The sequence below is a fragment of the Lemur catta genome, chromosome 9, assembly GCF_020740605.2.
Source record: "Lemur catta isolate mLemCat1 chromosome 9, mLemCat1.pri, whole genome shotgun sequence".
NCBI lineage: Eukaryota > Metazoa > Chordata > Mammalia > Primates > Lemuridae > Lemur > Lemur catta.
Genome location: NC_059136.1, coordinates 38320604 through 38336154, shown reverse-complemented (window position 1 = coordinate 38336154; position 15551 = coordinate 38320604). Strand labels below are relative to the sequence as shown.

General features: G+C 46.5%; 1 protein-coding gene across 13 annotated transcripts in view; it reads right to left on the bottom strand.

The window, feature by feature from the left end:
* The window catches only part of MTSS1 (MTSS I-BAR domain containing 1), a 155210-nt gene that overhangs the window by 35729 nt on the left and 103930 nt on the right, over positions 1-15551 (bottom strand). For all 13 annotated transcript variants that reach the window (XM_045560512.1, XM_045560508.1, XM_045560499.1 and 10 more), the window contains exon 4: positions 537-621. In XM_045560512.1, the coding sequence (XP_045416468.1) occupies positions 537-621 (85 nt within the window). The remainder of the gene's footprint in view (positions 1-536; positions 622-15551) is intronic.

Here is a 15551-nt window from a genome sequence, read left to right as displayed (position 1 = left end):
GCTATTCCTCCCCTTCTGGGTGCCCGGCAGGCTGACAGGAAGCTGGCAGTGTGGAGGGTTCTATGAGCTGCCACAGCCCTCTCGGTGGGTCTGGAGGAAGCACACAGGGCCTGGGGAACAGGACCAGCAGGGCACATGTCACCCTCTAATCCCACGGCCTCTCTTTCTAAGAGGCTCCTACGGGGTGGTGGGGGCCGCAGTGGGATGCAGCAGCTCCTCACGCTGATGGAAGGTGAGGAGAGACCCACGCAGGCGCACAGAGAAGATCCAAAGGAGAGCGCAGGCTGCATGAGGCCAAGGAGGTGGCTGTCTGGTTCTCCGCTGCATCCCGAGTGCCCAGACCAGTGCCTGGAATGCAGCAGGTGCCTAACACATACTCACGCGATAAATGAGCAGAGCCAGAAAAAAGACAGGCCGTGGGATTTAAATACTGTGGGGACACTAGTGCTGCTCAAGGTGAGTCACGCTGCCTGCCACTGCTTCCTTAACCTGAACTCAGCAGGGCGCTGGAGACTGGGGTGAAACGTGCTCCTCACCTCGAAAACTGCCTCAGCTTGGCTTCTATGCTTCTATGCCTCATGCACATCCTGGTGAGAGCGGATCCGATCTCCCTGGTACCACCTGAAAATGCAACACAGGCAAAGTTGAGGGACGGGAGACATGTAGGAATCCCTGAGATCTTTAGAGAATTTTAAAAACAAGTCAGATCTCACCACATTGTAAAATCTAAGCCACTGCCTTTTAAAGCTGCTCACCACGCACACATATGTACACACACATAAACATATATATATGTGTACAGTGACATATCTGTACATCACCAAACTCAGGTTACTCTTACTATATACAATACTCATTGATATTTTCTATGCTAATTTTTTTTTTTTTTTTTTGGTAATCCTGATTGTGGTCCAGAAATTGACTTTAAAACCCATTAGTCATGACCTGTAGTTTGAAAAATACTTCTGATGAAAGATGACCAAAATAGCATCTGATGTGTAGGGAAAAGCTGCAGGGTTTTTTTTTCCCCACCACAAAATGATCCTCTTAACATTATTTAGAATAGCTAAGGAGACCACTCTAGCTAATTATATCAAGATGCATACTCTAGAATGCAAGTAATTCAGAGAATAGCAAGGCTAAAGCAAAATAAAGTAATACTTCTTTTTTTTTTTTGAAGACAAGGTCTCACTTTGTTGCCCAGACATGAGGGCAGTGGCATGATCATAGCTCACTACAACCTCAAACTCCTGGGCTCAAGTAATCCTCCTGCCCCAGCCTCCTGAGTAGCTAGGACTACAGGTACGCAGCACCACATCCAGCTTTTTTTTTTTTTTTTTTGGTCAGTAGAAACAGGGTCTTGCTATGTTGCTCAGGCTGATCTTGAACTCCTGACCTCAAGCAATCTTCTCGCCTCAGCCTCCCAAAGTGCTAGGATTACAGGCATGAACCACCATGCCTGACCAACAGAAGACTTTAAGAACAGGTTTGGGTAACACCAGTGAAAGAGGGCTTTAAGCTCAGCAAATGTCAAACCAAGTTACAGCACAGTTTGATTTACCTGGAATTCTCATCATACTTTTCCCTTCAGGCACACCCTTCTCTAAGATTATTTTTGCATTTCTTTTCTTCCTTCCCCTTTTTGGAAACAATGCTTGAATCAGCATTTACTGGAGCATGGTGAGTGGAGCAAATCGTAACCACAGATGGTAATTCCTCACTGAACACTGGAAGGCGCAATTATCAATGTTATGAAAACACTGGTGCTTGTGAAATTGGGGGAAAGTGTCAAATAAAGCATTATTTCTAACAGACAAAGCCTTTAAGGGAAAGGCACAGGAATTTGTGGCAGGTTTAACCGAGTCAAGTTAACAGAAAAAGAATTCCCTCTTGTATTAGTACTAGTGACATTATTATGAGTTGCGTTTTCCTCTGCCCTGTCTTCTAGAAATGCCCATTTGTTGTTTCATTTCCACCTGTTTTCCATTTTATTCTGCAAAACCCACGTTTTTACATCCAGATAATAATCATGGCACATTATATATATTAATATTTCTATATTTTATTGTCTGAAAAGAGAAACCTTCTCAGGACAATTCTTCCATTGCTTTAAAACAGGGTTTCTCAACCTTAACGCTATTGACATCCTGGGCTGAGGCATCTTTGCTGTTGGGCTGTCCTGTGCATTGTAGGACGTTTAGCAGGATCCTGGGCCTCCACCCACTAGAATTCAATAGTAGGCTCCCTACTCCCCCACCCCCAGATTTGTGACACCCAAAAACCTCTCCAGATAGTACCAAGTGTTCCTTGGGATGCAAAATCACCCCCTGTTGAGAACCACTGCTGTAGAAAGAACCTGATCAAGAACTAAATGTTACCAGAGTCTGACTTTTTAAATGGCCAGAAGTCTTTCAAAAATGTTGCACTTTGGCTCCTGGCACCTGTACCCCAAGGGCCAGGGGACAGATAGATGCTGTGACCATCTCAGCATCGCCATCTAGCACGGCTCACACCACGCCACCAGGGAGAGCCAGTAGAGGGTGCTGTTTTCACACACACACTCGCCTTCTGGGCTCTCTCCCAGTCCTCTTAAGCTTTTATTGCTTATAAGCAAGAATGAAGAACACTTTATCCTTAGGGAAATATCTCCTATTTTTCCTGGGCCTTCATTTGATTAAAAGTTAATAACCTGGACACACAAGGAAATTGGCACACTCATTCACTGCTGGTAGGAGTGTAAACTAGTACTTTCCTGGAGGAGACTTTAGTAGCGTCTATCAAGAAAAGCCTACAAAACATGCACCCTCTTTCACCCAGCAATTCTAATCCTAGAAATTTAACCCGAGGAAATAATTAAAGATGAGAGCAAATCCTTACCTATGAGGGTAGTCATCAAAATGTTGTTTACAACATTGGAAAACTAGAAACAAAATCCTACCATAGGGCTCTGTTCCAATCAACCATAGAACACAGCCATGCGATGCAATAGCAAGCGGTCACTTAAAATGCTGGAGCACAAAGCTGAGGGTCCCGGAAAGACGAGCCACTTGTATAGTGCTTAGGACGTGCAGGGCCCCGGTGTGAGTACTCTGCACACGTTAACTCATTTAATCCTCACAACACTCCCAGGTGCGTTGGTACTGTGATCATCCCATTGTACAGACAGAAGTGCCTCGAGTAATTTGTCCAGGGTTACACTGCTGGCAAGTGGAACTCAAACCCAGCCGAATCTCCAGTCTGTGCATTTATCCCCTCAGCTACATGGTGCTTATTACAGACAAAGGGAAATGGCAAGCAGCAGAGATGAGGGCCTAGAAGGAACACTACGCCAAACCTGCCTGTCTGCACACTGCTACGGGTGTAAGCACTTTACAGCCAGCTCTCAAATTTTGCTTCTTGAACCTAGAATTGCCTAATTGGTACTCCAAGGATTGAGCTCCATCCTTGCTAAGCTACTGCAAAGAGCTCAGGGGTGGTGAGCTGCTTCGTGGATAACCTATGCTGAGATTTCCCCAAGACAGCAGTATGAAGTTGGAAAGGATCACCTCAAAGGTCAGTTCCCCCACTCCATTTCTCTGCCCCATTATTGCTGTTGCCTTCCCAGATATTTTCCATCGATTGCCACTGGTCGTTTGTCACCCCCAGGAAAGCCCAAAGCTTCTCAGAAATGGCTGAACTATAGTACAATAACAAGAAGTTTCTAAACATAATGCATGTGCTCTACCACTGTGCCTCTGCAGAACAGGAAGCCCTATAGAGGAGAGGAAATAAAGAACCACAAAGAAAACTTCCAAACAGCAGTGTCTCTGTCCAACTGGCACGAGGGCAGGAGGCAGATGACATCCTCTGTGGACCCCGGGACTCAGCCAGAATTATTGCTGATCTCGGCAACATGGGGCACCCTAAAAATAGACCTATCTGTGGAAGTGCTTAAACATCTTCTGCACTCCCTAACCCTTGCTAGAATTTTAAAAAAAAATCAGCAGGTTTGAATAAGCTTCAGAGGAAACTGGCTTGAGCTACAAAGACAGAGCCGACATCTGGAAGAGCTCTAATTTGACAATGAGAATATTTATGGAATCGAAAGGCGGGTTGAGGCACACTCAGCAGCTTGTGAGTAAGGAAAATTCTTACTTCTGTATTCCCGGAACCCAGCACTAGTGTTGAATGAAGAAACCAACATTTGCCATTTTGAGAGCAAATCACCAGGATGGTACTACCTGGAGTTAGGACCAGGGACTGGGTTTATCTTCTGTTTAATCCATGAATATTTGTGGATTAACACATCTTCTATGTGCACAAATAAAAGATTAAAAATAATTATAAGATGCTTAATCTTTAAAAAGGTCTATATAGATTTAAGGTAGCCTAGAGAAACAATGCAGTATTAGTTTCCTTTTGGTACTGAAGTATCACAAACTTAGTGGCTTAAAATAACACAAATTTATTATTTATTATCTTATTATTTATTATTTTATTATTTATTATCTTACATTTCTGAAAGTCAGAAGTCCAAAAGCAGTTTCACCAAGCTAAGATCAAGGCACTGGCAGGGCTGTATTCCTTCTGGAAGCTCTAGGGAGGATCTGTTTCCTTGCCCTTTCCAGCTCCTAGCGGCTGCCTGCATTCCTTGGCTTGTGGCCCCTTCCTTCATCTTCAAAGCAAGAGATGAAGCACCCTTTCTCCTCAATGGCCTCTGCTTCTGTCCTTCCATCTCTCTCTGGCTCTGATTCTCCTGCCTCCTTCTTGTAAGAACCCACCTGGATCATCCAGGATAACCTGTGTGAAGACCCTTAACGGAACCACACCTGTGGAGTCCCCTTTTGCCATGTATAGTAACACAGTCACAGGTTCTGGGGATTAGGAACGTGGACATCTTTGGGATGCCATTATTCTGCCTGCCAAAAAAGGGTAAGTTATGAATCTGGAGGGTATAGAAGGGCATGTGGTTGACTCTCCAGCATCCATTCACCTTCAGATGGTTAGGCTGGGCCCATGAAGCTAACTCCAACCCCTCTGGCAGTGGCTGATTTGGGAAAAGACACGGAGAGAAGGGTGCCGGGGAGGCCTCTGGGGGAAGTTCTCCTGGTATTTAGAGAAATACACCCAAGAGCCCCACGGGCCAAGAACAAGGAAGCAGGCTGCCCAGCTGCTGCTGTCAGACATCTTTATGGCCACGGGGAAACGTCAGGGTGATGCTTCTGCCGGGGACAGAAGACAGAAAGAGCCAGAGTCCCCAGTGACCTCTCTTAGCCGCCACCATGAGGCCGCTCTTCCTCTGGGCCTGGCACTCCCATCTGCAAAAGCATACATTTCCTCATTTTTAAATCCACTTTGATTGGGTTCTGTTTCTTGCCAGTTGAAAGGAGAAGAGAGAAGAGAGCAACAGCCTCTCGTGCTTCCTCCCAGAACCAGGAATCAACCATCGCTAAAAGAAATACAGTCAGTCACTCGCTGCTGCTGCTGCTTATGCTGCTACTTAGAGACACACAAACTCTTTATGGCAAAAATCTCAACTCTGTTCAATGCGGTACATGTAAAACCTTTTTCCTATAACAAGCAAAGGTTTTTATAATAAAGTAACACAAAATCCGTCAATAATCTAAATGCGACGGTCTGTAAGGGAGACGATCAGCAGAAAGCAAGTAAAGTGTGAATGCTGGGCCACAACTCTATCATTTTGCACACGAAGACACCTGCAAATTCCATAAGCATTTACTGAGTATTGTATTCGCTTTCTGGGGCTGCCATAACAAAGCACCCTAAACCTGTTGGCTCACATCCACAGTTCTGGAGGCTAAAACTGTGAAATCAAGATTTAAGAACTGCTCCCTGTGAAACCTACAGGGGAGAATCCCTCCTTGCCTCTTCTTTCCTTCTGGCGGCTCTGGAGGTCCTCGGCTTGCAGCTCCGTCATTCCAATTTCTGCCTCCATTGTCACACGCCCGCCTCCTCTGTGTGCCTGTCTTCCCATGAGACACAGGCGAAGGCATTCTTCTGTCTGCATGTCTGTGTCCAAATTTTCCTCTTCTTATAAAGACACCAGTCATACTGGATCAGAGCCCACCTTAATGACCTCATCCTAACTTGATCACATCAGCAAAGACCTTGTGTCTAAAGAGTCACATTCACAGGTGCCAGGGATTCAACATGTATCTTTCTGGGAGACACAGCGTAACCCGTAACAAGTGTTTACCACGCAGCAAGGATTAAAGTGATTCCAAAGATGATCAAGACTCCCACACAGGTTGGGGGTGTTTCTTAAATTGTGCGCAGGGAACACAATGTTTACAGAAACCCTGTGACGTAGGTATCATCATTCTCATTTTGTAAATGAAAAAAACCGAAGCTCAGGAGGGTTAACTAACTTGCTAAGAGCCACAGAGCTGGTAAGTGGTAGAGTCAAGGTCTAAATCCTGTTTTTACCGATACCAACGGCTGTTTCCCATTAAGACAAGCTGGAGACATTCCCAACTGAGGACAAAGAGACACATTAAAGTCACAAACAGAATGCAAATTGTTTAATGCATATTTTGGGGAGGGGGTTCAGGAGCAAATAAGAAAAGCAAAGGCTCCTTCCCCCCAAAAGTCTGACGTGGCTAAACCCTCCAGACTGCCACTTGCCACAGTGGCTTTGCAGAGATAGGCAGGGCAGTGGGTACATCAAGTGGCATTGTCCCACCCCTCCGAACTGCCTCATTTGCAGGCAGCTTCCGTCTCCCCACGCGGTGGGGGACTAACGGGCAGGCAGTCGGGGTCTACAGTGCAGGCAGGTGGCGAGCTGGGACTGAAAAGCCTTTCTGTCAGGCCGGGCTTCTGCTGCGTGGAGGGGAAGGGCCAGAGGAAGCAAGATTTAAGAACTGCTTTGGTCGAAGAGCGCCACGACAATAAGTCACTGTGCATCTCAGCTGTCCCTCAGAGGGCTCATATTGTTGGGAGGCTCATTTGGAGTCAGACAGAACCACTGGACGGGAGAATGCTCTCTGGCACCTCTGCAGGAGGTGGGGGTCCAGGGCAGGGCAGCTCACCAGGGCAGGGGCTCTCCATCTCCGCTCTGTTGACATTTTGGACCAGATCATTCTTTGCTGTCAAGAATGATCATTTGTGTGTCCTGTGTATTGTAGGATGTTTTGCAGCATCCCTGGCCTCTACCCACTAGATGCCAGTAATACCCCCAAATCCTGGTAACCAGAAGTGTCTCCTGGGCCGGGCACGGTGGCTCACGCCTGTAATCCTAGCACTCTGGGAGGCCGAGGTGGGCAGATCGTTTGAGCTCAGGAGTTCGAGACCAGCCTGAGCAGGAGTTAGACCCCGTCTCTACTAAAAACAGAAAGAAACTTAGCTGGACAACTAAAAATATATAGAAAAAATTAGCCGGGCATGGTGACACATGCCTGTAGTCCCAACTACTCGGGAGGCTGAGGCAGGAGGATCGCTTGAGCCTGGGAGTTTGAGGTTGCTGTGAGCTAGGCTGACACCACGGCACTCTAGCCCAGGCAACTGAGTGAGACTCTGTCTCCAAAAAAAAAAAAAGAAAAGAAAAGAAATGTCTCCAAACATTGCCAAACGTCCCCTGGGTGCAAACTTGCCACTGTTGCGCAGCACCTGCCAAGGGGAACATGTCTTTCTCCCGTAAGTCAGGCCTCGTTGACCCTGGTGCAGGGCTTGGGGAAGCCACAACTGACACACTCATCTGTCACAAACACTCCCCCCAAACACTCACCGCAGAAGCTATGAAAAGCTATTAAGTTCACCGCCTACCCCCACCTTCATAAACACAGAGGTAATAGGCAACTTGTGTTCTCATAATGAAGAAAATATTCCACTTGCCATTAAAGAAACATTAATTTAAAGACACACAACTGACATTCCCCACAAAGTCAACAGGCATAACTTCCTCTCCCACAGCCTTAGGGACATATTAATTCAGTGAGAGGCAGCTTATGTTCAAGTCCAAAGTATCGGAAAAATCCAAACAACTATGGAAGGGAGCCCGAGAGGCCCACATCTGGCAGGATCTCAGGCAGCAGCAGATCTGCCATCTGTCTGGCTGGGAAGGTTCCTCTATGGGACCGGCGAGACCTTGGAGCAGGAATGGGGGTGGAAGAAGACAGCAACTCCAACCACTCAATGGCTTGTGACTTCTCTCTGGACACCAGTCATTAATGAACAGCCTGTCCCAAAGTGTCCCTCTAAAGATCTGTGACACTGGACACAAAACGGGAGCCAGGCAAACGTGACCCCAAGTAGGCCCTCCTCGGCCTGTCCCTGCTGGAGTACGTGCGCTGGAAATGCAGCTCACCTAATCACACAGGGGAACTTGCTCACTGCACCCACCTGGTTACAAGTTTAAAAGACCTTAGACAGGTATAAATATATGGTTCCCAGGCACATAACTACCACACACACCAAATATGTGAGTGTAGGTGCCCCCTGTGACATAGTGTATCAGGAATCTTTTTCTAAAAGCATCTGGTTCATCCACACAAAAACTTAGCTATTGAGGTTAGTGATTCCCTCCTCCCCATTGACCTTCAAGAGTCCTGGGGACTCCTTAGCAGCTGTATCCCCAGCTCTCTCCCCTCCTTGCCACATACTTGGGTGACATGCAGACCCCAAGCAGCCTGCAAGCTACAGAGTTTCAGTAGCAGCAGTATTCTTACTGTGGCTGACTCCTTTCCATCTCCTGAATTAGCAGGAGGATAAGCAGTAGAACAAAAGGGTTAAGAGATCATCTCTGAAATCAGACAACATGGCTTCAAAGCCCGGCTCTCCCATGCACGGGCTGTGTGGCCTCGGCAAGGGTCTGACTTGCTTAGACTCAAGTGTTGATGGTTGTACTCCAAAAAACAGGTAGGCCAAGCAGCGTTTCATGCCATCTATGTTGCATAAATCACCCCCAAAATGTATCATCTATGATGTCCCATGTGAGCTTCTTGTGAAACAATCAAGAGTATCCTAGATTTTTACAATGTTTTAGAAAAAATTAGGCAATCTTTTACAAGTGCCTTGTCCATACTTAATTTGATGGCAATTTTTTTTTTTTTTTTGGAAAAGCAATTCGCTTTTACCTTTTCTTTCTAAACATTCTACCTATTTTGTAGAATCAACAGTCTTGATTTTCACGTTCAGATTCTGAAGATTTATGTGCCTCATAATTAAATTATTTAACAACGGTCTGTACACCGGTCACATGCAGGTTTGGGTGCATGCACAACGGATTCCTGGATGAGCCCACAATGCAGGTGGAAGAAGTGTGTGTCCATGCCAGAGAGACGCATACCAACTGTGAGCTCACTGAAGGCAGGGGTTGGTATATTACAGAGAAAATAAGGAGCACTAGTGACGTCCGCAAGCCAGTTAAGCACAGCTCTGATGTGGCAATAACCAGCCAAGACCTACAGGAAGGCAGAGGCCAGAGTGATTAATTCTGGCTAGGCGGGGGCGTCTGTCCTTAACGAAGAACTGTTCGCTAGACACCCTCCTTCCGCATCTAATGTCTCCCTTCTGCAAGAAGCTGGCAAATCAGTACACGGAGGGCAAATTAACAGTCCTAAGGGCAGCTTCCAAGAAAGCCAGAATTGTTCTTTCTTCCCAAACATCTCAGAAGACAAAAGGCCTAGAGCGAGTGGTCCAGAGGGCCTGCCTGGGAAGGTTCTGTTTGTACTTATTAACGGTTTTACACCAACAAAATAGCTATTTAATGGAACTCAAAGCTGGAACACTGAGAGGCTCGCAGAGAACCAACTCCAGCGAGCATCCTTCTGCCGCCACCCCTGCAAAACAGGCAAGCAGCTGCCCTTGGCTAAGTAGCTTTTAAAGGTGTCCCTGGCCCCAGATCTCCCTTGGCTGTTAATGTTTATATTGCAGAGCTCAAAACAGTTGCATCACCAGCTGCCTTCCAGCCAAGAATGAAAAGGAAAGCTCCTACTGAATCCAGTGCTTGGGACTGTCACGGGACACTCAGGGCCACGTAGGGACATGTCTGCAATGGCCCGTGACAGGTTGTAATATTTTAGTTTCAATACATGAGGAAACAGTCTTTCTCTCCTTCCTCTCAAGCCCCTGCTCTCAGAAGCCCAGACGTCTCGAAATGTCAGGGGTCTTTTCACCTTGACGGTGGGCTGGAGGACTGCCTGGGCGTTGCATCACAGAAGCTGCCGCAGCATGCGTCAGCTGCCGCTCTGGCTGGGCGGAGCAGGGCATGGCTGGGTACACCATCTGCCGCCCTGGGGGATGCCTGGAGGCCAGCGCTCACCGTGGCCGACACAGCTCTGCTCACGTGCACTTGAGCGTCAGGCTTGACCATGAAGCCGGCGGGGCACCCTCCTTCTGCAGTTGAGCTGGTGTGTTCCAGATTCTTTTATTTCACAACATGAAGTGATGGTACACAGTCTTTGAAAGGGAGAGTAAAAGTGTTTCCAAATGGCATCTGAGTGTGAACCTGAACTTTATTATAATAATAAGAGAAGAAGCAGCTCAATTCTTATGCCTGGAAAAGTTCAAGCATGATACCCTACCTCACAAAGACTAGGCTTCACCCAAAGATTTAGTTCAAGCAGCAAAATCCAAAAGGTAGACAACTGTAGCTAGACCAACAAAAAAATGGATCAGTAAGGAAACCTGGGTGCTCAGGCAAGTGGCTAGCCAGACCTCAGCTAGAGGTGGACACACCTGCCAGAAGCTTTATAAAATAGATTCCCCAGGTGACCTCCAAGGTGGACCAGATGACCCCTCTTTCGGGCAGCCAAGATGCTGGAGTAAAGACAGGACAGCACTCGTACACTCAACAAATTTTTAGGAAATGCTATCTTGGTCTAATTACTGTGATATGAAATAAGGAGACAGCCCCCTGCTCTCATAGAGTATACATCTCTTTTCCTAAAATTGGAAATGATAGATTTTGATGGTGACCTTAGAGCTACAAAGTGCCTCAGAAAATTCACAAAGCAACAAATCAGCAGTTCCTTGCCATTCAGCACCACACTCTTGCCTTTAATTAGCAGATAGTCCCAGATGCACTCAGGACTTCCACGCTTGCTGCTGTTTCTCTTGTTCAAGGAAACTCATCCTTGTTTTTCAGCCACACACTTGTGAGGCAGCTGGTTCCTGTCGGGGGAGCGTCATTTTCACTAAAGGTCAAAGCCGGTGCTCAGGATATTAAGAACATCAAATGAACAAACTATGTTTCTTCTGGCTTCATCAACACTTTATTTTTATCCTTGGGCATGGGGAGGTGGACGACTGGGGGAAAGTGGCATCACTGGATGCCCTACATTTGTTTAACTCCAGGGAGGGGAGGGAGAGAGGGAGGAGGAGAGAGGGAGACACAATCTGTCCCTGGTGTGACACGTTATCATAGTGACTATACCACTCACACTAGACAAGTGTCCTCTCTCCACTCAACAGAGACTTGGTCATACATAAGTCACCGAACAGCATCCTAATACTTTATGCTAGCTTTGAAAATGGCTTCAAAACTATCTGAACTTTTTTGTATGTTCCATTTAAAAGATCACCTACATGTTCTTGCAACAAACATACAAGCTGATTTCAAGGAAACTAACAGATGAAAAACATCAGTCCTTTAAGCTGTGGACAGAGGTTCCTTAGGACAAAAATGAAAAAACTTAATAAAGATTTTCAAAAATAAACCCTTTAAAGACCCCCAACAAAGGAAGTGCGACTTCCCTTTTGCTACAATGGCAATCCTAACAACTCACTTCAATCTTCAAGGAAGATAAAAAGACATAGAATTTCCTGTTCAAAAACCGTTTTATTCAGCTACTGTGTATAGCTGAGTATGTAATGGACACCCCAGCTGGTGTTTCTGGGACAGCTAATACCGCAGATTCAGCAAATGCTAGGCAGGGTCAGCGTCGCATTTTTGGAAGACACCATTGTGCTCACACACAGGGTGGAAGATACTACAAACTCTTATCAGATGACAATCTTCCAGCCAGTCTCCCACTTCTCGGGCTCTCCTACTTCACGACTTTTCAAAAAGCAGAGGAAACAAAACCACACACAATCCCACCACCATCTGGCAGCTTCAGACCAGCACGCAGGAGATTTTGGCATGCAGGGTACTGGCAGCCACAAAGACCGATACTCCTCTTTCTTTGTTGCTGTTTTAAAAGCAAAGCGAGAATGGTAATAGGGAAACACAAAAATACGGACATGCTCCCGCTATGGGGAAATCGTATGAGGAGCAAACACATTCCGACAGGGATGCTTCCCTGTCTCCATTTCCGATGGTATGGTGCCTGGCTGCACAGCCCTGTGAGGGTGTCACCTGGGAAACGCCGGCTGGGTCCCCGACATCTGCCACCCCAAAGCCCCACTGCTGTGGTCTGCCTCTGCCACGTGGGCTCAGAGAGAGGCGCCCGCTGGAGCCAGGCTTGAGTGACTCGAGGACGCCAACTCATGCCAGCAAAGCAGATGTGGCCTGATGTATAAGCCACATGTCGTATTCTTAGTTCACAAAATGTAACTGTCGGGTAGATAAGACGCTCACACTAGCTAGATCGGGGAATTATCTCCCAGGCAGCCTTTCTGGAATGTTAGATCATTTAGAAGGTGGCCTGATGGATACGGAATCAGAACTGTGTTTTAGGGATCAGAGTAAGAGCGTGCAACATCAGTCTCCACCCCAGATGGATGGCCCTGTGCTGGGACCCCACAGAGGTGGCCCTGTGCTGCCACCTCTCTCACTGGCCTCTTGCTGGGATCAGAACTTCCTGTAACAAACATCTATCCTTAAAACCTCTAGTAACTTAGACTCAGGTTACATTCATGTGTTACTAGCATAAGAACGACTTTGTTCCTTTAAGGGGTTTCTATATATCCCTGAACTGTGCCAGAACATGTTGACTCTATCATCTTCCAGCGTGCAGTCTCACCATTTTCTAAATTATTATCAATAGCTACCATTTACTGAGCGCTTACAATGTGACAGGCCCTTGCAGGAATGTTGTATTCATTTTGTTAGGAAAAAAAATCTTATGTTCCTCATATTTGTATCATTATAAAGTAGGCATCATACCCTCATTTTACAGATGAAGACGAAGGGGCTCCGAGAAGTTAAGTAACTTGCCCAAGGTCACACAGAATCCCAAATTTGCATCTAAGGCTGAATCCACAGTCAGAACTTCTAAACAGTCCATTCTTGAGGAAATCTCACTCTTGCCAATACATGCCACTGATAGAAATATTTGACAGACAGGCAGTTAGGTTTTCTTCCCCCACCTCCATCCTATTACTGGGGGAAAATAAGAATCCTTCCACATGAACATCTGTTTTTACCAGCCAGACTCCAACCACAGTGTCATCACTTCCTTGCTGGATTGCGTTTGGGCTGGTTGGTCTGCATTCAAGACCCTGGGCTCAGGGTGGACATGTACTGTCAGGCCTCAGCAAGAACCACCTCCTGCCAGCTTCCTTTGGCAGGGGGCACTGTTTATTCACATAGAAGACCCTTTCGTACTTGTTAGAATCTTTCCTGAAATCACCCTTTCAGCTACTAACTGTAACCCATCCCAGCCGGGGGCATCTGCGTACGGCTCCCCAGGGAGGGCCCCCTAGTCGTGCTTAGCTGAATTAGGATCCCTTTGTTTGCTAGAAACGCTGACAGCTTTGGACGTAGTTGGTGCTCAATAAACACAAGTGGGACCCCTGGCAGATGTGACAAACTTTGAGTTCTAGGCATGTAGTATTTGCTTTTCCTCAATTCTCTTAGAACCTCTCCATGCTCCCCTTTCTCCATTGCTGCTGCACACCTTCCCTGAGTTAAAGTTCTAAATGAAAAGTGGTTGCAGTTAAGCCAACACTCCCCCAGAGGCCCCGCGGTACAGTCAGTGGGAGAGAGGCTCCATTCTGCAGTTGATCTCCTAGCCAAACTCACCTACGGTCATTGAAACCAACTTATATACTATCTTCTCCTCTCTACCTCTTCAATTTCCATTTCAAGTCGTACCTTCCTCAGATGGCTTTTGAACAAGTGTCTGGATGATTTTTGATCTAGGAAGACGTCAAAAAGTAATTGAAACTCTAATCCTAGAACAGAAAACAAGAGGCTGGTGTTTACAACCCAAGAGAAAAAGCAAATGTAAGGCTCGTGCAGGCGAGAAAGCAGCACAGTGACACACCAAAGTGTCCTTAGGTCCCTACAAGCTAGGGAGCCCCAGCCTCCCATCTTCCATCTTTTCAACCCAAAGGCATAAACCAGTTTTAGCTTCTAGCTCCAAAACTGAGTCTCAGGTCAAGCAGTAGTCATGTGGATCCCAAAACCATTCTCAGTATTTCTAAAAGCCTCTTTACTGCTCAGGCTAACGTAAGCATCCACAGTCCTCTGCTTTGGGTTGGAATTTTATCAAATCTGGTGAAAAGGACTCCAGGCTAAAAGTTATTGTATCTCTAAAGAAAAAGGAGAGCTTAATTATTACTTAAAAATGTAATTTTTTCAGTAAATAAGATCGTACAAAGCTTGAGGTAGGTCCACAGAGAATAGAAAAATGTAGAGTCCTCAGTGGTTAGAACCCACTGCTCTAAGGGGAAGAGAGAAAGTGCATCCCCCAAACATTCTCCCCGTCCTGCTCAATTTCCATCAAAACAGGATTCTAGCATCTTGATAACCCTTTGAGGTTAAACTAAACTGGTTTATATTAGATGCCCTGAGAGCTGGTCACGTAATGTGATGAAAACTTCTAAGTAGATGTTTTCAGCCACTCGCTCCTCTTCCTGTTCTCCTCCTCCTGCATCGTTCTCTTCCCCACACCCATTTTAGTAACTGTGTTCTCCTAACATAATGCGAGGAAGGAAAATAAGTGAGGAGGAATGACTGAAATCCAATTGCTGCCTAGTCATCAATTAAGCCCAACAGGAAGTTGCCAGAAAGCAAGGGGACCGTGGGCCAGAGGGGCTGCCCAGATGTCCTAAGGGTGAGCACAGGAGCCAGAGTGACACAATGGCCTGCTACTCCATCCAGAGGACCAGCAGGGTCCGACGTATTGCCACTGTGCTGTGTATGCTCTGGCTGCCAATGGCTGTCCATTCAGTGGGCCCTTGTGTTCCTTCCCTCTGCCCTAGAACACAATTAGGGTCTTAATTCTCAACCCTGAAGGTCTAGACAAAAAGCTATCTCCTTGTTTTTTGGATGAGTTCTTCACAGACAAAGGCAGGGAAGGTAATTGGGTTTTGTGTTCTGGGCTACTTCTAATCAGGTCGTAACAGATGCCTGGAGCTTCGTGGGAGGATTCTGTGGCTGGCTCCCGGCTTGATGGGAAACAGACTGCCTAGATCAGCTAGCAATGTCTGCCACGAACACAGCATCAGTGGAAGGATGCATACCCTGTATTTGCCACCCTGGCCCTAAGATCTCAAAAGAGAACTAAAGATGCAACTTCTTCAACTTTAATATGCATAAGATTCACTGGGGATTATGCTAAAACTCAGATTCTGAGTCAGAAGGTTTGGTATAGATACACTGTCCTTATAGCAATGAGTGCTGCCCCTTTGTTTGTGTACTACTGAGATTCGGCTCTAACAAGCTC